This window comes from Moschus berezovskii, chromosome 10, assembly GCF_049115385.1.
Source record: "Moschus berezovskii isolate FMDL1 chromosome 10, NW_MosBer_1.0, whole genome shotgun sequence".
NCBI lineage: Eukaryota > Metazoa > Chordata > Mammalia > Artiodactyla > Moschidae > Moschus > Moschus berezovskii.
The window spans coordinates 101,002,262-101,026,758 of NC_142469.1; the positions used below are offsets into that span (position 1 = coordinate 101,002,262).

The 24,497-nt window shown below is 41.6% G+C and overlaps 1 protein-coding gene across 1 annotated transcript in view; it reads right to left on the reverse strand.

Annotated features, from left to right (window-relative positions):
• The window catches only part of TMEM242 (transmembrane protein 242), a 42,937-nt gene extending 20,695 nt beyond the window's left edge, over positions 1–22,242 (reverse strand). The window contains exons 1-3 of the mRNA XM_055433320.2: positions 22,120–22,242; positions 21,503–21,603; positions 12,183–12,320 (exon numbers count right to left, since the gene is read on the reverse strand). Coding sequence (XP_055289295.1) covers positions 12,183–12,320; positions 21,503–21,603; positions 22,120–22,207 — 327 coding nt within the window. The 5' untranslated portion in view covers positions 22,208–22,242. The remainder of the gene's footprint in view (positions 1–12,182; positions 12,321–21,502; positions 21,604–22,119) is intronic.
• Positions 22,243–24,497: the final 2,255 nt, after the last annotated feature.

Below are 24,497 nucleotides of genomic sequence, written 5' to 3' on the forward strand. Positions count from 1 at the left end.
CTAGCAAGGACAAGGCTCTATAGCTAGAAAGAACATGACCTCGTAGACCTCTGACCATGACAAAGGATAAGAGGAACAGCTAGACTCTCAACTGTGGCACTCCTGACATTTCGGACTAGACTATTCTTTGTGGCCTGTCCTATGCACTGTGGGATGTTTAGCAGCAGCCTGCAATGCAGGAGACGGGGGTTCGATCCTTGGGTCGGGAAGATCCCCTGGAAGAGGAAATGGCACCCCACTCCAGTATTTTTGCCTGAGAAATCCCATGGACAGAGGAGCCTGGGGGGTACAGTCCGTGGTAAGAGTCGGACAGGACTTTGCAACTAAACCACCACGGGCCTCCGTCCATTAGATGCTCCCCTGCAGTTATGATGGTTGAAAGGACCTCCAGACACTACCAGCTCTCTCTTGTGGCTGGGACCCAGCAAAACTGCCACCCACACCTCCCCCACCCCCAGCTGAGAATCAACGAGTTAAAGAATAAGCAGGGGCCAGGTCGCAGAGGGACTCATAAACTGTATCAGGGAAACCGGAATGTACTCTCAAGGGAAGAGGGAGCCACTGAAACGATGGTGGCGTGATCAGATTTCACCCCACAGAGCACCTCCTCCGTGCGAGGCTCTGATGGGTGCCGAGGACACAGCAGGGAATGAGGGAAAGAGGGTGCCACCCTCTTAGAATTTAGGTTCTTTTCACAAAGACAGAAACAGCTTTTAAGTGGTTAGTGTAACTTCATTTTGCACCAAGCATTATGAGGAAAAGAAAATCGGGTAACATCAGAGAGGATCTGAGTGGAGGGAGTGAAGAGGCTCCTGCATTTGGACAATTAATTAGATAGTCTGGGGAAGCGTCTCTGAGGAGGGGAAATAAATCTGGGCTGAAACCCTGGATAGCAATGTGGAACCAGCCGTGCAGAGACCCAGGGAAGGAGTGTCCTGGGTGAAGCTAGAAAGGCTCTGTGCAGAAATAAGGCTGATGTGCTGAAGGAACAAGAAGGTCCAGGGCCAGGTGAGTGTAGGGGATGGGAGGCGTCCTTGTGGGGGCTCAGGTGAGGTCAGTGAGGTTGGTGGGGTTACATCCTATAAGATTTCATCAACAGGAGATGCTGAAGGGTTTCTAGATAAAGGAGTGACATGATTCAACTTACATTTAAAACGTATCTGTGTGGGAAAAAATTCTAGGGGAAGTGAAGCTGAGACACTAGATAAGAAACCATTTCAATATAGCAGGCAAAAATGGAGGTGGAGAGAGATGAAAGAGCCGGGCTATGTTTAGCAGCAGAGCTAACAAGCGCTCACGGTTTAGATGAAGGGAAAGATGGGAAATGAGAAAATCTAAGATGATTCTCTGCTGGGTTTTTAGCTTGAACGACTGGGGAGATGGGAGTGGCACTCGCTGAAATGGAAGAGACTGAGGGAGGAGCAAGTTGGGGAGAAGGTGAGGAAACCCAAGAGTTCTGGTTAGGACCTGGGGCCCTGACATGCTGTGAGACACAAGAGATGGACCACGTGTGGTTTCAAGGCAAACCTGAAGGTCAGGCTGGAACTATAAATGTGGATATTGTCAGACTGTAGATTGTTTTTAATCACCAGCACCAAGGACTGAGTTCAGATGAAGAACAGAGGTCTAAGTATGAAGCCACCGGACACGCCAACACTTCAGGGTCTGCAGGGGAGGAGCCAGCAAAGGAGACACTCACAAATGGCAAAGTGAAAGGGGCAGAAGCCAAGAGACAGCGTTCCATGGAGGGGAGAAGGCTCACTTGTGTCAAACGTTGCTGAGAGCTCAAGTACAGAAGAGTAAAGACAAGACCTGGACCCGGCAACACGCAGGGCAGTGGAGCCCTGACAGCAGCAGTTTGAGGGGTGCTGGGAAAGAAGCTGAACTGAGGACACAAGGGGGAGGAAGTGGAGACAGGGGTCACAGGCAGCTCTTTCAGGAAATCTCTTCTGTGACAGGAAGCAGGCAAATGGGCTGGTAGCCGGAGGAGAAGACTTCAAGGCGGGAGAGACCAGAGCATGTCTCTGCACACTACAGCAGAGGGAAAGCCATTGGTCAGCAAAGGCTGGGGATAATCACGGGAGCGAGGTCCTTGAGCAGAGGTGGGTGGGAGGAGGCTGGATGCCCGCATAGGGGAGGGGCTTTGGCAGAAGCACCTCTCGGGTCTCACAGGCATGTCAAAGGCCCACCGTATCCATGGTTCAGGCAGAGGTGAGTGGTACGGTCTACCTCAGCTGCAGGCAGGTGTGGGGAAGATGAAGCCCAGCATTTCCCAGCCACGTGTGGAGAAAGACTATGGCAGGCCCAGGTGGGAGGCCTGCAGAACCAACGTTAGCTATGATAAGATGCGTGGGGCAGGAAGGTGCCCCCAACCACAGGGGCTGTGGGGGTGAAGTAGCAGCAAGACTTGGTGACACATCAGATTGAGGGGGGAGAAAGAGTGTGGTCACGAATAAAATCCAGCTTTTCAATCTAGGCAGCACTGCTGGATGATGGATGCTGCTGCCATTCACCATGAGTGATGCTGGGAGTAGGCTGGGGGATGAAATGGGAAGTAAATGACAGTTCAAGTGGAGCCACACATGACCCCGGGGATGTCCACGATCAGCGTCCAGTCAAATGTGCCCATGAGCTAGGAGTTCAGGGGTCTGGCTGGAGAGGCAGTCCTGACAGTTGTCTGCATATGGAGGAAGCCACTGGAGTAAACAGAACCATGGAAAAATACAAGGGCAAAGGAGGAAACTAAAGCAAACAGGGTGGTGGGAAGTGAAAAACAACAGCCAAAGCAAGATCATGAAAAAGTGCAAAGAGAACAAAAGCTCTGAAAGCCCCAAGAGTCTCATCACAGCTAACATTGGTGAAAATTGTTAAAGTATTTCAGTCAGCAAAACTAGAGAGAATATTTCATACTCTGATTGATATACTCAAAGTGTTAGTCGCTCAGTCCTGTCCAGCTCTTTGTGACTTTATGGACTTTAGCCTGCCAGGCTCCTCTCTGTCCATGGCATTTTCCAGTCAAGAATACTGGAGTGGGTTGCCATTTCCTTCTCCAGGGGATCTCCCCAACCCAGGGATCAAACCTGGGTCTCCTGCATCGCAGGCAGATTCTTTACTGTCTGAGCCACCAGGGAAGCCCAATTGATGTATTTTTCTTTTTCCATAGTTTTAGATATTTGTAACTGACTAACCAATAATAGGTTGGAGGAGGAAATGGCAACCCACTCCAGTATTCCTGCCTGGAGAATCCCATGGACAGAGCAGTCTGGTGGGCTACAGCCCATGGGGTCGCCGAGAGTCAGAGGTGACTGAACACAGCACAGCAATCAGGAGTAGGTACCTTTGAAAAGAAAGCTTAAGGGGAAAGCGTGCGCTCTCAGGTCTTCACTCCACAATACTCTGGCTAGAGATCAGCTCACGTGAGCCAAAGTTTCTATGCTCAGTGTGAGAAAGTAAGGAGAAAGGAAAAGAGAACATGTGACATCAAGGCTACCATCCCACCAGTGGCGTTAAGACTGAGAACATTCCTGAGGTAATTAGGTCTGATTTGTGTCAGGCCTGGGACAAGAAGGCTCTAAGGTAGAGCTTATCTTTCCTGGTAACTGTTGCACATCCTTACTGTATAAAATGCTGGGGGCCCTATTTTACTTATAAAAGGAAACTGGCGGGTTTTTAAAAGAGGAATCGTGGCAATATGCCAAAACAGCTGAATCCCTTCTCCTCCTCCCTTGGCTTTAAAAAAGAAAAAAGAAAGTACATCAGTCATTATCTCCCATTTTAAGCTGAGCAAGCCCCTTTGACTCGGTCTCCCTGTCACCAAATTGCTTCCCCACGTTCACAGAGTGCCTCTCACCACGGGAGGCCAAGCCCATTAGAGCTGCACTGGAACGGGAAGTAAGGGGTATAGAGATGTTCTCGTCACCTCAGACCTGAGTCTAACCAGTGCACAGTGCCACTTCCAATTAATTTAAAAATGATTCCAGGAAAAACATTCCTCAATGCTTAAGCTGTTTGAAGGCCCGAGAGCTTGACAGATGGAGCCATTTCTGCAAGGTCATGATGACGTGTTCTGAGCAGCCAAGGAGGTACCATCAGGAAGAGGAAGCCAAGCTGGGGCTGCTGACAGGCGGTGATCAGAATAAGAAACTGAAGCTCTCTTCCTGGAGGCAGAAGCTGTAGAAATCTCTGGAAGCACTGAAAGTAGATTAGGCGAGGACGTAGAAAAATGTTTCAGCCTCTTTTCAGACTTCCCCTCCAGACCACTCAGAAGTGGCTACCAAGAAACCATTTGCCAGGAGACTCCAATTTGTTTTGAATCTTTGACTTAAACCAATGAATGGTATATAGCATGAAGTCTGCTTCTTTCTTAGATATCTTAGAAGTGGAAAACTCTAAAGCTTTTCCTTAGTTTTATTTTACATATGGCATTTGAGCATTCACCCTACAATGCTGCTTTCATCTGAAATGAGTAAACACAGTGTAAGAATAAATGCATTTAATACAAGATACACCAGAATGTTGGTAAAAACTGAAATTAGCAAAAAGTCAAGAGATTTGATTGTAACTGGCAAAAGCCCTCAAGTTGGTCATAAGGTAATTAAGAAGTGGGCCTAAATATTAATATAAAAGTATTCCTGGCAACAGCTACCAAAAAGAGACTGGAGAAAATAAGTTTTATTAGAGTACATCCAATACTGTCCCAGAGATGAGGTGTAATAGTCCTTCCTGTAAAAGATCTTTCTTAGAATACATTCAAATGGCCATTAGGCACATGAAAAGATGATCAACACTGCTCATTACTGAAGAAATGCAAATTAAAACTACAATGAGGTACCACCTCACACCAGTCAGAATGGCCATCATCAAAAAGTCTACAAATAACAAATGCTGGAGAAAAGGGAACTCTCCCACACTGCTGGTGGAGATATAAATTGGTCCAACCACTATGGAGAACAGTATGGAGAGTCCTCAAAAAACTAAAAAACGGAGTTGCCATTACGATCCAGTAATCCCACTCCTGGGAATATATTAACAGAAAACTGTAGCTCAGAAAGAGACATGCACCCCTATATTCACAACAGCACTATTTACAACAACCAAGACATGGAAACAACCTAAACATCCATCAGCAGATGAATGCATACAGATATGGTATACACATGTATAATGGAATAGTACTCAGCCATAAAAAGAATGAAATAACGCCATTTGCAGTAACATGGATAGACCTAGAGATTATCATATTAACAATAAGTGAAGGAAGTCAGGAAGAGAAAGACAAATACCAAAGGATATCACTTATATGCGGAATATAAACTATGACACACATGAACTTATCTACAAGACAGACAAAGGGAGCCGACTTGCAGTTGCAGGGGGCAGGGAGGGCTGGCTTGGGAATCTGGGACTAGCAGGTGCAAGCTAATATACAGAGAATGATAAACAAGGTCCTGCTGTAGAGCACAGGGAACTACAGTCAATATCCTGCAATAAGCCATAACGGAAAAGAACGCTTAAATAAGATCTTCCTTAGAACAGGAAAGGGCGTCCCTGGTAGCTCAGTTGGTAAAGAATCCGCCTGCAGTGCAGGAGACCCTGGTTCGATTCCTGGGTCGGGAAGATCCCCTGGAGAAGAGAAAGGCTACCCACTCCAGTATTCCTGGGCTTTCCTGGTGGCTCAGCTGGTAAAGAATCCGCCTACAGTGTGGGAGACCTGGGTTCGATCCCTGGGTTGGGAAGATGCCCTGGAGAAGGGAAAGGCTACCCTCTCCAGTATTCTGACCTGGAAAATCCCATGGACTGTAATAATCCATGGGGTCGCAAAGAGTTGGACACGACTGAGCAATTTTCACTTTCACTTAGAACAGGAAAAGTCAAATGACAACTTTTAGAAAGATATTTAAAATATGTATGTTTTAACATGTTTAATTTTTAGTTTTTTAATGAAAAAGAGGTCTGGATTTTTGAGAAAAAAGCAACCTATATTAAATGAAGAGGTAAGACTGGGGCTGTAGAGTATGCACGACTCCAATCACAGATTATTCCCATAAAAGCCTGTACAGCAGCAGGGTCTTCAGAGAGACAGGTAAAGGAAGACATTTTCCATATGTCAGACCGGAAAAAATTTCAGAGTAACAAAAGCCACTAATGGCAAGGATGCTAGGAAACTTGTATACACTGTTGATGTCTTCTAAATTTTATACATTTTCCTGGGGGGGCATTTAACAACAGATATCAAAAACATTTTTTAAAAAATACACTTCGATTCAACAATAACATCTTGTCTTTAGAACACGTTTCTTGACAAAACACAGTACAAAAAGATGTATGCCTATAGAGGTTCACTATGGTGTCTGATAGTAAAAAATTACAATCTAAATGCTGCTGGCTGATTAAGTAAATTATAACTTACAATTGAGCACCACATAGCCATTAAAAGTAATGGAGATTTATATACTCTACTATGCAAAGATGTTCCTATGACTATTCAGTAAAAAAAAAGTTCTAGAGTAGTACAATAAAAAAATACTTTACAATTATATGACATGCCTATACAAGGTGTAAATGAATGTTTCTACTACAACAAGTGATTACAACTCAGAGATGTCTGGTGATTTTTTTTTTTTTAACTTTTCTACATTGACTTTTTAAGCAATGTGTACATATTTTTTTACAAAACACAAAACCATCTTTGTTTAAAAAAAGATAGGTCCCAAATATTTTCCTTTAAAAATAAATACCAATATATATAAATAAAAACAAATACCTCTTATTCCATGTTTTTTTTTAAAAAAAAAAAACTCCATTTATAAGTTGATTTTTAAATTAAAATCTTGGGACAACTTAAAGTATTTCACAATAAATGAAAATGTCTCCATTCATGGTTTTATTACTATCAAGGTTTTAGCTCCTGTGAAGACAACTGTAAATGTCTTGTAAATTTTAACTATACCAAGTACCATGAATATATTCTATACAAACTACAGTAAATGTTAGCAGTGGGCGACTCTGACCAGTATTCTGAGATAACCTCACCTCAAACAAATGTAGAACACAGGTCCATTAGGCATGAAAAGCTATAACGATTCCGATCATATTACTCAGGAATTTTTTATACACCTAACGCTTTTCCTTCAAAGGAAAGGAAAAAAAAACCCAAGACAGTCTAACCATAAACACGCTCAACCTCCCAGTCTATACCTACTATAAACAATAAAAGGTAAAAAAATTAACATTTAAATAACTGCAAGTGGCATGATTTTTCTTTTGACAATTGAGGGGTTGCCAGTATCAGTAATGCCCTTACTTACTGCCTGAAAAGCATTTAATCTCCACAAGTCTCTAAACTTAACATGAACCCACACTAAATGGTCATTCTTTTCACAGTTCAGATGCTGTGATAAAATAATCACATGATAAAATACCATAATTCAAAGTAATTGATGAGCCCACTCTGAGCAATCAGGCCATGCTCACAGCTGGTGAGTAGGGTGGAGCTGGTGTGGTGATGCCAGGCTGCACCTGCACTCATTCTGACTCGAAGGTAGGCAGGGGTCCCACTTTAAACCCTGGGTACCCTGATCTGCTTCAGCTGGCTGACAAGATAGCTTCTACTAGCTCTCTCCTTTTTTGGAATCTCTTCTCAAATTCCTTTTTTGGAATCTCTTCTCAAATGATCTACCATTGTGTAAATTAAAATTTTTTCTTTATATCTGACATATTAAACATGTTCCACGTGAAATAAAACTCTACACTAACTATGAATAAACAATGAGTAAATCCAAAATATTTCTATGAAACTGAAGAGCGTTGCTTTAGGGCTTCCATGGCCACTCGGTGGTAAAGAATCCACCTGCCAATGAAGGAGACACTAGGTTCGACCCCAGACCCAGGAAGACCCCACAGACCGTGGATCAACTAAGCCCGTGGGCCACAATTATTGAGCCTGTGTGCCCAAACCACCGAGTCCATGTGCCACAACTACTGAGGTTTGCATGTCCTCGAGCCCGTGCTCCCCACTAGAAAAGCCACCACAGTGAGAAGCCTCTGTGCTGGGAAAGCAGTGCACCACGACCAGGGAGGAGCACCCGCTCACCAAAACTACAGAAAGACCCGCGCAGCAACCAAGACCCAGCACGGCCAAAAATAAAAGTGAGTACATAAAATTAAAAAAAAAAAAACAAAAAAAGCTTCGCTTTAAGCATTTTCAACATGGTCCCTTTTAGGCCAGGAGATGGAGCTGTGAATTAACAGGGAACGCGAGCTGCTCTAGGTCAGCCACTAGAGGGCACCCTTTTTTATGGAACTGGTTTATACCAGAGATTTATTTACAATTTAACTATCTGAAGCAGGAATTGATTCTGATTTACATGTGTTTATCTAGAATGACCATCTCAGTACTCAGTGAATGCAAAGACTGGGCCCATTTTTGCGCAACATTTTTTGACCAAAACTTTTCCTTCTTCACGGAAGAATATTTCCTAGTAAGAGGCAGTAAATAGTAATAAAAGTTCATCACTGGAATCAGGGCAACCTCACAGTTATCATCAAAACTCTCTAAATGAAGAACTGAAATATACCACATTGCTCTCCAGAAGCCTCAGAGCAAAGTCATATAACAAGAATTTCCTTGGGAAATCACCCATACTGTCTACCGGGGAGCTCTGTCTTAGCTCAGTGCTAGGCTCAGGGAAGGCCCATATTTGTCATTTGAATAAACAAATTAATAAACTCCACTGCTTTTAAGAGATGTATCCTAAAAAATGACCAGTGGGTTCATTTTTCTGTGAGACTTCTCAGACATGGTAAAAGTGCCAATCTAAAGAATCAATGAAGTGAAGTGAAGTCACTTAGTCGTGTCCGACTCTCTGGCGACCCCATGGACGGTAGCCTACCAGGCTCCTCGGTAGAGAGAAGAATTAATAGTGCCAATCAAAAGAATTAATAGTGCCAATCAAAAAGAATTCTGCCCCTCAGATATTTTATTTAGGTAATAATCTCTTATCAGTGCCATAAACAAAAAGTTCACATTCTAGAAACTAAAATAGCACAGGTGGGGACACGTACACTTGTGGCTGATTCATGTAAATGTATGGCAAAACCCACAATATTGTAAAGTAATTAGCCTCCAATTAAAATAAATTAACTAAAAAAAAAGCACAGTCTAGCCCATAAAGCCCAAGTTCTCAAACATATAATGTAAAGCCTAATTTTGTTGGTCTATGAAAATCTGGATTGATTATGACTCTTCTAAATCAGACTGTTCATATTTTTCAATACCTTAAAACTTCACTACTTGATTTATGACCTATGCTGAACTCTAGAAACATTATCAATTCTGTGCACTCAATGTGATGGGCTAACAGACTGCCATTTTTATAGAAATCAAAAACTTAATAACTTGACTCTTATTTGCATACCCCCCCAAGTGGAGTTCATATGTGGTCACGGAGGCTTTGTGAACTCCCCAGCAGTTGTGCTTTACAGTCAAGATAAAATAAAAATAAAACCTAGGACTATTTTTTAAAAGCAGTATTACTGTTAAACAATACATATTTAAGAGTTACAAAGAAAAGTAAAATAAGAAATTGACCCACATACCCATAATTCATTCACATATTATCACCAGACATATTTCCTTCCATTTGTTTTCAAATAACAACTCTCACATTACAGGAGGAAAGAATGGCCTGTCCTACACCAGACTGAGGTCAATTATAAGGAGATGAGGTTCACATTGAAGATACCCAGTAAAATCTGTCAAGATCAAGATTTTGGATCATGCCACAATCAAAACCAAATTCACTCCCTCCATCCCCCTGCCCTGGCCCCTACTCCTTTATTGTTCATTTTAGCTAAAAGAAGTAAAACTGGAAACAGGCTAGGTTCTGTAGACCATCAAATATGCCTTCAAATCTTGACTGCCAATTACAAGCTGCATGATCTTGGGCAAGTGACTGATCTGAGTCCTCATTTCCTAATTTATAACACAGGAGATATTAATACCTGCTTCATAGTTATTGAGAGGATTAAATAATCTGCTATGTCTAAAATGTCTGGTACAATGCCTGAAATGAAGAGATTTTATATTGCTCAATAGGAAAACTGAGGTGTCTAAAAATCACCAAAAAATCTTCAGTCACAAGTTCTCTTAACTTGTTCAATCAATCCCTATTTTATTGTTACAATGACTATTGGGCAGTTACTTTAAATATAAAGATTACACTAGGAAAAAAGCAACGTCTGTTTGTCTATCAGTATATTTTAAGTGAAAAGTACACTAATGCCTATGTAGTTATGATTAAACCAAATGTGAACAATTTAATGATAAAACCTGTTACTCCAACAACTCCCCCACTCCCTTGCATCAAGTTCCCCATGCCTATCAGCACACACTATTGTCAACCCACAATGCGGGAGACCTCAGTTTGATCCCTCGGTCGGGAAGATCCCCTGGAGAAGGAAATGGCAATGCACTCCAGTACTCTTGCCTAGAAAATTCCATGGATGGAGGAGCCTGGTAGGCTACAATCCATGGGGTCGCAAAGAGTCAGACATGACTGAGTGACTTCACTTTATCAGCACACACACATGCTGTTAATTCAACCAATTTAAAAACCACTCTCTTGATCCCATTCCCCCTTGTAGCCACGACCCCCTTTCTTCCTTTCCCTTTAGAGTCAAACTCAAGACTCGCCCATACACGGCCTCCAATCTCTCTCCTCCGTTCTCCTTCGCATCCACTCCACTCAGGCTTTATCCACCAATGACACCACGTCGCCAACTCAGCAAATGATCAGTTCTCATCTAACATGATGTGTACCCAACATCCACCTTTTCCACCTGGATCCAGGTCGCCATTCTCCTGGGTTTCTCTGCCTCTTTGGTAGGGAAACCTCCTCGATGTTCCTCAACCTCCAAACCTTAGAAATGCCCAAGAGCTCCTTCCTCAGACCTTTTCTCTTTCTCCTCTGCATTCACTGCCTTTGTGAGCTCATCTGATCTCACGTTACAGAAAAATCCCAACGAACTTTTTGGCCAACTCAATACTATCCACACACTGATGAGTCTCCAAGTCATACCTTCACCTTGACATCTCCCCTGAATTCTACCCGTCTATATCTAACCGCTTACTTAACTCTCCACCTGGCTCCTGGCTATCTAAAAGCTCTCCCAAACTCACAAGCCCCAGACTGAACTTCTCATTCAATCCCTTAATATCTGTTCCACTCACACTGCTGCTGCTGCTGCTAAGTCACTTCAGTCGTGTCCAACTCTGTGTGACTCCATAGACGGAAGCCCACCAGGCTCCCCCGTCCCTGGCATTCTCCAGGCAAGAACACTGGAGTGGGTTGCCATTTCCTTCTCCATGTGTGAAAGTGAAAAGTGAAAGTGAAGTCGCTCAGTCGTGTCCGACCCTTAGTGAACCCATGGAATGCAGCCCACCAGGCTCCTCCATCCATGGGATTTTCCAGGCAAGAGTACTAGAGTGGCTTGCCATTGCCTTCTCTGCCACTCACACTGGTCCTGTCCATTTCCTAGTTCCTCAGACCAAACCCTGGAGACTTCCTTGACTTGACTTTCACCTCTGACATTCAATTTATAACAAATCCTTACTGCCTCTACCTTTGAAACACTGATATATCTGGAACTTCCTTTCATCAACTCTACTGCGGCCACCCATTCTAAACCACTACCAACTCTCACCTGTCACAAACAGCCTGGTCCACAGAACTTCCCATTATTCTGAATGCACAGCTCTTCAGCTTGGAGTATAAATTACACACACACAGGCACTAAGTCTTTTTCCAATAATGTGTAAACACATTAATAATTGAAATAACAATTTTAAAATGCTTTAACTATTTTACAAAGATGTTTATAAATATGGATGTCAAACAGCATAGAAAGCTATTCCAAATTAAATAATTTTCCTGAACAAGTAGCTCTCGCCAATTTATACAGAACGACCGTTTGCTATGAATTAGTCATTACTTTAATTATATTTGAAGTTTTACCACCTTCGAATATTTAAATTATTTATATGATTTACTAGTAATGACAAGCTGCCTAGTTATCAGCAAGAATTCAGTCAATTCTCTGTCATTACTTCCCAAGATCTAGAAGATTTAGGCAGGACAAAAAACAATCAACATTCCAGATACCAACTGTAAGACTGTACTTACACTGTGCACTCCTAAAGCCTTCCAGACTGCGAAGCTGATCACACCGACCCCACACCAGGCATAAAGTGAGCCCCATCCCAGGGCTCGCAAGGCCAGGGAAGACCCGCTCTCTGGTAAGGCAGCTGTGGCCATACTTCCCTGCAATGCAGACAGAAAGGTTGAGGTAAAAATCATCACTTTGAAAGAATAAATATTTGGAGAGTGTTTGAAATTAATGACTCTCTGGTAAGCACCATGGTAACTGGGACACTGGACCAATCCAAGTTCAAATTCCAGCTCTGCTACTTAATAACTGCATAACTTAAATCACAATTTCTCTGACAAACATCCAAGTGTGCAAGGCACTGTGCCAGAAGCCAGGCTAGGTACACAGAGCACCTTCTTTCTGACAAAACACTTCGGTCCTGGGGTGGGGCTAGGGGTGGAACACAGACACCTAGAAGTTATGATCGAAATGGAAAGGGCAACAACAGAACAGCATATATGAACAGCGCAATATGGACCCAGAGAAGGAGGTCATCCAATCTACTCGCAGGAAAGGGAAGTTCTACTGAATGTGGTTAGCTACTCTTCCATATCTCTTGTTTTATGAATAAACTGCACAAGAGGTATTCATACACTAAACGTATCTTTTCACTACTGATACAATGATTAAATTATACTGATCAGAAGGACCAAAGCCACATTTTTCCTTATACTGTTAAATGACCACGAATCCTATTTCTAAATGAGATTAATTTTTTTAAGATTGCAGGACTGCAATCTCCCAGGAATCCTGTATTTCCAAATACTACATAACAGTAATAATTATATATGAAAAGAAAAGTGAAAAGTGTTAAGTTGCTCAGTTGTCTCCGACTCTTTGCAACTCGGTGGACTATAGCCTGCCACACTCCTCTGTCCATGGAATTCTCCAGGCAAGAATGCTGGAATGGGTTGCCATTCCCTTCTCCAAGGGGTCTTGCTGACTCAGGGATCGAACCCAGGTCTCTTGCACTGCATCAGATTCTTTGCCATCTGAGCCACCAGGAAAGCCCCGATAATTATATATAGCTTTATATATACATATGGACAGGGAGATATATGTATATATGGCTTATATTGCTCCTTGACTATATGACAAGCACTGTTTAAAGCATTTTGCATGTGTAATTCACTCAGCCTCACTCTGTGAGACAGGTACTAAGATCCTCATTTCACTAAAGACCAAACTAAGGCAGAGAGAGATTCAATAACTTGCTCAAGGTTTCACAGCTTATAAAAGCTAGAGCACTTCAGCAGTATGGCTTTATAGACTAATAGGAATTTGCCATTCAGTCATTTCTCACTTCTGATTCTAAACACAACACAACACAAAATGTAAATCAAAGTATCTTTTTAAGTGGAAAGAAATTCACAGTGTAAATCAGAATAAAAACCATAGGGTAATTCAAATATTCACACTGCTGAAACAGACAAAGATGTGATAATATTTATGGGTCTACTTGAAACCAACTATGGGGCATTCACTTATTCCCACAGTATGAAATATAATTTATCCTTTGAAACAATTTTAAAGGAAGCTGTAGAATTTAGGAAATATTAAGAATTTTCTCCATGAGCCTGTCTGCTAAAACACATTAAACATCAACAAACAAAAATAAAAATTTTAACTTCCTCAAAAGCTGACTCTTATTTTTTTTCTGATTATATAATCACTGAGGAAAATTTGGTATGCATAAAAAATAGGATGAATAAAAAAACACCTTCCATCTTATTATCCAGTAAACCATGGTAAATATTTTGACAGAACTGAACTGAAAAACAACTTAACACTACTAAAATGTTTTAATCTTCAACTTTCATCCTCTCATAGTATCAAGAACTCAAATATTTTTAAAGGTTACACCGCACTGACATCATAATTTACTTAGCCATTCGTTATTAATATATACTAGCTTCAAGTTTTTATATTAATTTTTTTGTATTAAAAATGTCCTTGTGCCTAAACACTTTATCGACATTTCTGATTAAAGTCCTTGGGGAAAACTCCTTAAAACAGAATTACTAAGTAGAGGAAGCATGAATATTTTATACGCTGATAGACATACAAAGTGTTTTTCAAAAGGTTGTACTAAGTTACAGTGCTGTTTTATGAGGACCATTTCAAGATGGCCAGCATCAGATGGTCTCAGGAAAACTAAAAACACAAAAAAGAAACCTTTGAAATTTATATAAGACTATTTATATTTCTATTGTTACTGAGAATGAGTATTTGTCCAAGTTATGAGCCAACGTTTATGCCTTTTGAATTGCATATTCACGTTATATACTTAAAGTCTTCTAATTTGTATCAGTTCAGTTCAGTCGCTCAGTCATGTCCAACTCTCTGCGACCCCATGAATCACACAGCACGCCAGGCCTCCCCGTCCATCACCAACTCCCAGAGTTCACTCAAACTCATGTCCACAGAGTCGGTGATGCCATCCAGCCATCTCATTTCTCAGTCGTCCCCTTCTCCTCCCGCCCCCAATCCCTCCCAGCATCAGTCTTTTCCAGTGAGTCAACTCATCGCATGAGGTGGCCAAAGTATTGCAGTTTCAGCTTTAACATCAGTCCTTCCAATGAACACCCAGGATTGATCTCCTTTAGAATGAACTGGTTGGATCTCCTTGCAGTCCAAGGGACTCTCAAGAGTCTTCTCCAACACCACAGTTCAAAATCATCAATTCTTCGGCGATCAGCTTTCTTCACAGTCCAACTCTCACATCCATACATGACCACGGGAAAAACCATAGCCTTGACTAGACGGACCTTGGTTGGCAAAGTAATGTCTCTGCTTTTTAATATGTTATCTAGGTTGGTCATAACTTTCCTTCCAAGGAGTAAGCGTCTTTTAATTTCATGGCTGCAATCAGCATCTGCAGTGATTTTGGAGCCCAAAAAAATAAAGTCCGACACTGTTTCCACTGTTTTTCCATCTATTTCCCATGAAGTGATGGGACCAGATGCCATGATCTTTGTTTTCTGAATGTTGAGCTTCAAGCCAACATTTTCACTCTCCTCTTTGATTTCATCAAGAGGCTTTTGAGTTCCTCTTCACTTTCTGCCATAAGGGTAGTGTCATCTGCATATCTGAGATTATTGATATTTCTCCCAGCAATCTTGATTCCAGTTTGTGCTTCTTCCAGCCCAGCATTCCTCATGATGTACTCTGCATAGAAGTTAAATAAGCAAGGTAACAATATACAGCCTTGACACACTCCTTTTCCTATTTGGAACCAGTCTGTTGTTCCATGTACAGTTCTGACTGTTGCTTCCTGACCTGCATACAGGTTTCTCAAGAGGCAGGTCAGGTGGTCTGGGATTCCCATCTCTTTCAGAATTTTCCACATTTTATTTTGATCCACACAGTCAAAGGCTTTGGCATAGTCAATGAAGCAGAAATAGATATTTTTCTGAAACTCTCTTGCTTTCTCCATGATCCAGCGAATGTTGGCAATTTGATCTCTGGTGCCTCTGCCTTTTCTAAAACCTGCTTGAATATCTGGGAGTTCACGGTTCACATATTGCTGAAGCCTGGCTTGGAGAATTTTGAGCATGACTTTACTAGCGTGTGAGATGAGTGCAATTGTGCAGTAGTTTGAGCATTCTTTGGCATTGCCTTTCTTTGGGATTGGAATGAAGACTGACCTTTTCCAGTCCTGTGGCCACTGCTGAGTTTTCCAAATTTGCTGGCAATTTGTATACTCTTTCTATATTAATGTACTCTGAAGCCCTATCATATGTGCTGTAATATCTCCCTAGTTTGTTTGGGTTTTTTTTGATGGGCTCTTACTTTCTTTACCAAGGATGGAACCCACACCCCCCGCAGTGGAAGCACAGTCTTAACCACTGGACTATCAGGGAAATCCCGGGTTAGTTTAATCTTTTTATTTTGCTTGTTTGTTTTTGGTCAAAGATGCATTCTAAAGATTTTAAGCTAACTTCCCTCATCCAAGTCACAGTCATTTCTCTTTCCTTCTAGCTATACTTTTGTTTAAAAAACTGCTTTACCCCTAGCTTTTTAGTTCATCTGATATTTACTTTAGTCCTGTTGGAAGCTGATAACTAAAGGGAATTCACTTCCCCAACAGTTCGTAGCAACCGCCCCAGCACCATTCTATGGATTAATCCTTCTCCTCTCAAACTTTTTTGAGAAAATTACATACAGAGGTTTGTTTCTAAGCTATTTTCATACTATGAATTTTATACCAGAATCACATAGATGTAATTACAGAATCAGAAAAAGTCTGAATATTCAGAAAGTATTTACATCATATACTTTTTATCAAATATTTCTTAAGTTTTCACCTATTCATTCTTCCAGAAAAACCCTAGAACATTTTGTCAAGAGTCCTTCCAACTTCTACTCACCCCTTTCACTGATATTTTGATTAGAATAACATCAAACATTAGCTAACTGGTAAGAGAAAATCTGTAACATCCCGTCTTTCATCTGGAAATATATTTCCATTTACTCAAGTCTTTTTTCTTTTTTAGAAAATTGTCTTTATATTGCTCAACCCATTTATTTTTTATTCAACCCGTTCTTAATAAAGGTTTTGTATTTTTTTTTAGGCTCGCATTTGTGATTGAGAATGCTATTCACAGTACATAGAAACATTTTGTTTATCTGTATCCCCATTCCTAAAACCGAACAGATCCTACCTAAAGACATACTTTTTGCAGAAATAGCCTGGTCCTGACCAGATTCTCAAGAGATTTTCCTTAGTCATTTTCTATGATGAAAACAATATATTACTCTCTTATCTTATTCCTTTTCTCAGTCTGCTATAATTTCAGTGGTTCCCTAGACACTGCAGACCTCACATAAATACACCAACTTCTAACTGGCTTATTTCCATCCAGAAGCAGTATCACTAACCAAATATTATTACACCAGGCTCAGTTTAGGTGCTCTGACTTAAGTTTTATTTTTGAAACTTAAATTAAAAATTTCGTATTTCCCTGAGGACAAAAGCTATATATGTTATAGATATACATAAATCTCTTTTAAAGTCTACATAAATCCATGTTTTGCTAAATAAAAAGGGTAATGATGGGTTATAAATACAACCCTTAATAACACAGCAACACTTCCAACAAAATCTTAGGTTTGCTAAACTTTCAGATTTTTTTTTTAAAAAGGCACATGTTGTATTTGTATATCAATCTCAGAAACTGACTGTGAGGGAAGTGAGTTATTATCAGCTACTGTCCATATTCTCCAAAACTAATTTTAGTAGAAATGATGTTAAAAATTGATTTAAGTTTTTAAAAGTCTAGTCATCAAGCTTTATCCACTGGAGTTATATGTCATATGGCCTTTATATAGCCTGCTCAAAGTTTTAACAATGAACACTCACTGACTGGCAGCAGCAAAGACTAACTTGCCAAAGCATAATGTTGCTCTTTAGATATAACTACATATGCTAGTCACATATGTATAAATCAAAGCTGTATTTTTCTTCAGTACCACATTGTTTATTCTTTTCGTTTAAATTAAAATGAAGGCGTGTGCACATGGAAGTTGAATTTAACAAATCACAATGTAGTTATGATACTTAATATCTAAAACAGAAAAATTATTTTCTATTATTTTGTATTTATAATACCTCTTATGCTTAAATACATGGCGCCTTTTATATTCTATGTATTCTTAAGAAGATTTAATCTATTATTCACAGGTACAGAAACTATCAAGAATAAATTGTTCAGTTTGTCAGAAAGTCAACTAACTGCTTACCTAAGAATAAGGTTCATGTTTTTAGCTTTTTTCTTTTTCAGCTTAATCTTGGGATGAATCTGATACAAATCAAATTCTGATATTTAAAAAGAATGTTCAATCTAGCTATTTCCCCCACAGAGCATTCTTAGCTGATATACTTTGCTATATTCTTTACATCATAGAAAGAGCTGTGTTACATTATACCAAAGTAAAGATTTGTTCTTATAATTTCTCAGAAGTTATAGCTATATCAGAAAGATGATGACTCACCCTTTCTGTCTGTTCATTACCTAAATGGGTCTTGAAATAACTGTTATTTGAAGAATATTTAACTTCCAAAAGAGGATGTGCTCAAATTTCCTGGTCTCAAGATCCATTTATACTTGGATCCCAGAGATTTCTGATTATTTGAATTAAAATAAATATCCTACAGAACATTTAGCACAAAAAGAGGCAATGTTTTACATTTTTGCTAATCTTTCAAACGTCTGGTTTAACAAAAGAGCTTTATTTTCACACATGCATCTATATTTAATCTGTTGCAATGTTTTTGGTTGAAGTATACAAATACTCAAGACGGTAAAGAATTTGCCTTCAATGTAGGAGACCCAGGTTCAATCCTCAGGTTGGGAAGATCCCCTGGAGAAGGGAATGGCTACCCGCTCCAATCTTCTTGCCTAGAAAATTCCATGGACAGAGGAGCTTGGCGGGGTACAGTCCATGGGGTCACAAAGAGTCATACACGACTCAGCGACTAACACTTTCACTTTTTTTTATACAAATAAAATCTATCCTCACACAGATATGTGGTTGCAAAAAGGAGTATTTTAATAGCCTCCCTTCTTTGATATATACCCAAACTCGACAAATAGTTTCTTAAAATGATCTGCAATATGGAATAAAATATCGTATCAATAAATTGTTGTACTTTGTTACATTAAAATCCATTGGTCTATTTTGCATTTTGAATGGAATTTTCATCCATGCATCATGATCACTCAGAAAATACTGACTTGTGAAAAGAAGTTATTTTTCAAACTCTTGACATCAATTATTAAATAATAAAATCACATCATTAATATCACTACCAATCTCAGAAAAAAGCTTCAGGTGTTTAAGCAGCTGGCAAGCTCACAATGGCAGACACAAGTTTTCTAAATTCAAATTTTACCTATAAAGGGTGGAATTTTATTATCGGTGACACATACTAACAATTGCTCGCTTGAAGAGAAGGTTCATTTTGTTCATTTTGAAGAAAATGTCTACCTTCTTCTGAATAACTATAGTTTGTCAGTTGCTCTTTCAAGTGAAAACAATATACCGTGAAAAAAAGTGGCTAGTTCAGACTGTAACTCAATCACACAAGTGCTTTATCTTGAGAAAAACATATTACTCTGGTATAATGCAAGGTGCTTTATGTGTACTTCCCATTTCTTCACACAGACTTCACAAAGAGGTTATGTTCAAGGGGTCAAGATATTAAAAATAATTTTACTGCTTCAACAAGGATACTCTTCTGCAAAGACGGCATTAACCGCAGGTGTGCGGAAAGGAAGGCCACATTGCCTGCCGGCACATGCTGGGGCCACCGCCTTGACCACAGCAAGGCACCAGCGCGTTTACCCTCAACTGTCTCTGTGCCGTTAGAGCAAGCGTCTCAGCGGTATCACGGCGGTAACTGACTTCACAGACCCCCAAAGGGCCTCAGGGTTCTGTGGGCCTCAGTTTGAGGACCACTGTGTTACCTCATAAAGGCCGCATGTGGTATCAAATCTTAGAACTGCAAGACAGAATGCAAAGTTGTGAACGTGTGTTTTTGTTTTTTCAGAGAGAGACTTGCTAGCTTTCATCAGATTCTCAAAAGATCTGTGAACCAAAGGTTATCATGTTAACTTGGATTTAGAAATCAACCAAAACTCCACTATTAAAGAATCACTATCACTCAGGTTTCACTGATTTCTGCCACATATTTCTGCTCTGAAAATATTCTGTAACATAGGGAGGAAATGACCATGAAGTTCCTAATAGTGATTTGGAAAACTCCCTATGAACCCTGAGTATATTCAGAGGGGAAACCAGATGCACTTTTAATGTGGTCTCCCACCATTCTCAAGGCTTAAATATAAGATTATTAAAGATAAATACAAGTCAAAAAGGAATTAAACTGGTTTATGATTTTTCACATAACACTTTTTCCAAAGAAAATAACAAATTGTAATTATATTGTTACTTGTGTGATTATTTATATAACATCTGTCTCCCACACCAGACCTAGCTTCCTGAGGGGTACACGTTCTGTTCATTTTTGTGTCTTTTATACCTAGCTAGCACAGTGCCTGCACATGAAAGATCCCAAATAAACATTTATTTATTGAAGAAATAAGTTAATGTTTAAATAAACCATAATACATAGGTAGGGTAGAGACAGGTCAATGCAGAAAACAACCACAATGGGAAGAAAATTATGCAACTTATCCATGACAGGTGACTGCTCAAACTTGCTATGGAATTAGGATTTTCTGCCCTCAGTTGGTTATACCCACTCAACCAAAATTTATTGAACACCTACTACATGCTAAGGGCTTCCCTGGTGGCTCAGTGGTAAAGAATACACCTGCCAACGCAGAAGTGGGTTCGATCCCTGGGTGGAGCAGATCTGTGGAGGAAGAAATGGCAAACCACCCTAGTATTCTTGCCTGGGAAATACCATGGATAGAGGAGCCTGGTGGGCTACAGTCCACGGGGTAGCAAAAGAGGTGCACACAACTTAAGTGACTAAACAACTACGTGCCAGGCAATTTTCTAGGGAGTGGGGCTGCTGTACTGCACAAACATGCATGGTTTCCAGGCTCAAAGAGCTGACCTACGTTTTTCATCTGTACTAAGATGCACTACATTTCAACATTTTAACATCTCTGAGCCAGAAATGGCTCCTGTAGTGCTGTCTCAGAGAAGGCAATGGCACCCCACTCCAGTACTCTTGCCTTGAAAATCCCACGGGCGGAGAGGAGCCTGGAAGGCTGCAGTCCATCAGGTCGCTAAGAGTCTGACACGACTGAGCGACTTCACTTTCACTTTTACGCATTGGAGAAGGAAATGGCAACCCACTTCAGTGTTCTTGCCTGGAGAATCCCAGGGACAGGGGAGCCTGGTTGGCTGCCGTCTATGGGTTCGCACAGAGTTGGACACGACTAAAGCGACTTAGCAGCAGCAGCAGCGCTGTCTCAAGAATTTAATTGGTGCTTTTTGTGTGTGTGTGCTACATACAATATGGGGCCTCTTACAACAGAGAACAATTTACCTAGATTTAGATTTAATGTCAAGTTGTGAATAGGAAATGTATTGGAGGAGCTTTCAAAGTCTTGTTCTGCTAACAGTTTAAAAAGCACATAATTATTTCTTTTAAATGAAAATAAAGACAGTTGATTAATTTGTACCCTTCTTGAATCTACGAAGTCCACACTGGTTTACTTCTTACAGTAAAACGAAAGGCCATCAACACTTTCTATTCAAAACAGCTGCCACGTATCTGTAAACAGTAATTGTGCTACAGGATTTCTATGTCACAAACCTTATTGAACCACTCAGGACTTTTCTTTTTAGCCAAAGACAATGTTGTGGCAAATCCAGCAAGCATTCCTGCTGCAGCAACAGAACCAAGGAAAATTCCACCTGTCAAGAGTTTTGGAGGAAGGAAATAGAGGGTGGGGAGAAGGAAGAAAAAACAAAAAACCTGAAGTTAAAAAGATGTACAGAAATAAGTTTCAGATACTATTTAAAAATCAATTTCGAAATTCGAGAAACGATAGCTAAGAAGCTCCTGGCAAAGTTAAATGATAGCGGCTGTGAAACCTGCGTGGCCTCACGATTCTGGCTCCTGAGGCCATTCTAGTGTACCAGTTCCAAGAACGGAGACCAAGCACAGGGTTTCTTACCCTCTTCTCCCGGGGAAGAAAAAAAAGAGGCAGTGGGAGTTAGAAAGGGGAGGTGCGGGAGGGAGACATGACAGAAACTGCAGAGGGAACGAGGTAGCAGCCTACACTGAACAGCTCGCGGGACCAGCCCACTAAACTCAGGGCACTCAAACCAAGGTCTCCCCGGGCAGCGTGTGCGTGGGGACGCCCGCTCCAGCGCAGGCTAGAGCCCCGGGTGAGGCTGACCTGACACCCGCACCTCGCCACACCACACCTTTAACCAGGAAAAGCCGGTCGTCGGCAGACGCCGAGGCCTCCGGCCGAGAGGACAGTTCAGCCGTCCCCACACCCCTCGCCTCCATGTTTCTGAGCCTCCGCTACTGCGTCCGGCGGCAACTGGACCCGGGTGGAAACGAGAGCGAGATCGAAGAGAAAGGTTCCTCTGCCACCTCCCTCTGTGCAACCCGAATACCGGTCCGGAGAACGACCTCTGCAAGCAAACCTTTTCTGATGCCCTCGGGGCCCGGGCGGAGAAGACGTTGTGGCTTGCACCCTGGCGGGCAGTGTCTTCCACGACTGTCTAACCCGGGGGGATCATTTGCCCGCTCCAAGGTGATGATCGCTGCGCTTCAATACCGTACCTACTGGAAACACTGCTCGGCTCTGACTCTAGGAGGCAGTGAGGGGTCGCAGATTGCGCCAGGAGCCTAGTCTCATCCTGGTTAGAGACCCCGCAGCTAGGCTTCCCGATCGGCTTCACACTGTGTCCAGGGATTTGGCTCAGTCTTTCCTCCGTACTTTGCTGGGATATTTCGTAACCGTAAAGCTGTCACTTTAGATGTAAGTGATAGGGTGAATATATGCTTTCATTTCTTTGGGGGAAATACCTAGGGGTGGAATTGCTGAGTCAGAGAACAGACATATACTTAGTTTTATAAGAACTGACTCATTTGAAAAGAACCTGGTGCTGGGAAAGGTTGAGGGCAGGAGGAGAAGGGGACGGCAGAGGATGAGATGATTGGATGGCATCAACGACTCAATGGACATGAGTTTGAATAAACTCTGGGAGTTGGTGGTGATGGACAGGGAAGCCTGGCGTGCTGCGGTCCATGGGGTCGCAAAGAGTCGGACACGGCTGAGCGACTGAACTGAACTGACAGCTTTTATGCTTGGAAGACTGCCAGCCAGCCCGGTGGTGATGAGCTTCCTACCCCCAAGGTTTGATTGATCGGCCATCCGAAGGGATTGGATGCTAACTGAAGTGAATGACATAACCCCCGCGGGGAGAGCAAAGGACCACCCTAAGGAGTTGCTAACGCGGAACTTCAAGGCAGCCCTAGACGGCTCACCATCTGCGGCCAGCAGACAGACCCGATCTTCAGACTAGGGGGCTGGTTTGCAGACACTGGTGGATTCATTAAATGGCCACTGAGAGGAGGAGGTTGGTAGCCATAGAAAATCTTTTCAACCTCTCAAACACAGACACCTGAGGAAAAATGAGGCACTCTGTCATTCTTGTTAGTTCTGAGCAACAGTCAAAAGCCATGAACGTCTTGAGGATAGGAGTGGAGGTTTCTGTCCATTTTTACTTGCCCCGGCTCTTAGGGGATTACCTGGTCATGTAAATAAATTTTGTGTGAGTGAGTAAAGGAATGCATCGGTTAAAATGCAACTAATAGCCCAAACCTGGGCTTAGATCCTCAATCACTTCTAAGCTCTGTGAACTTGATATGAGACTCAGGTGCCTCAGTTTCCCCACCTGCAAAATACAGAAACCGATAGTACCCACCTCACAGCATTGGTATAAGAATTAAATGAAGCAAGGTAGGTAAAGGAGTTAGCATAGTGCCTGGCCCAGCATATCTTAGGTCTAGTTATTATCCCCCTCAATTCTATTAGCTGTTTTACAGCACTGATGCCCAGGGCCTATCACTGGAGATGGCAGCTCTGAGGGTCCAAGCAGGACAGATTACAAGCTCAACAGGGCTTCTGACAATGAGCCAGGTTGAACACTACTGCTCTAAGTTTCTGACTGGAAGAAATCTCAAAGAATTTAAACTTTGGATTCTTTGGAAGCACAGCATCAGAATCTTGAAAGAGCTCTTTAAGTTGGCAAATGCTAAGCTAATTTGTTTAAGGTCAAAAACTCTGAGACTGGGGACTAGCAATTGGCTGTCAACAAACCCACACAGAAGAAGGGCTTCCCCTTACACACAGTGACCATAGTAGCTATTAATAACATTTATTTAGTGTTTTCTGTGCCTCTGGCATTGCCCTAAGCGCCTCAAATGAATTATCTCATTTGATCTTCTCCATTGTGGACCCCCCAAAACTATTGCCTGCTGTTTCAGTAAATAAAGAATATTGCCCTCCATCCAGCCATCAGCCACTGCAGCTGCCCCAGCGGTGCACCCTGAGGTGAATTCGAGTCGGAGAAAAACAGGATACTAGCCCAAGATAGTTAAGGTGCACATCAAAGGAATGATTTCAATGAGCCAGGCTCCTGCATCTTCTCCTACAAAGGAAAGCACTAAAATCAACTTGAGATGTCTTGTTTTTTGTTATTAGCAGTAATCTTTTGATGTTCCACTACTTGTTTTGCAGCAAAAGCTCCTCAATATCCTGGCTCCTCCCTTACTTCTTTTGTAACCG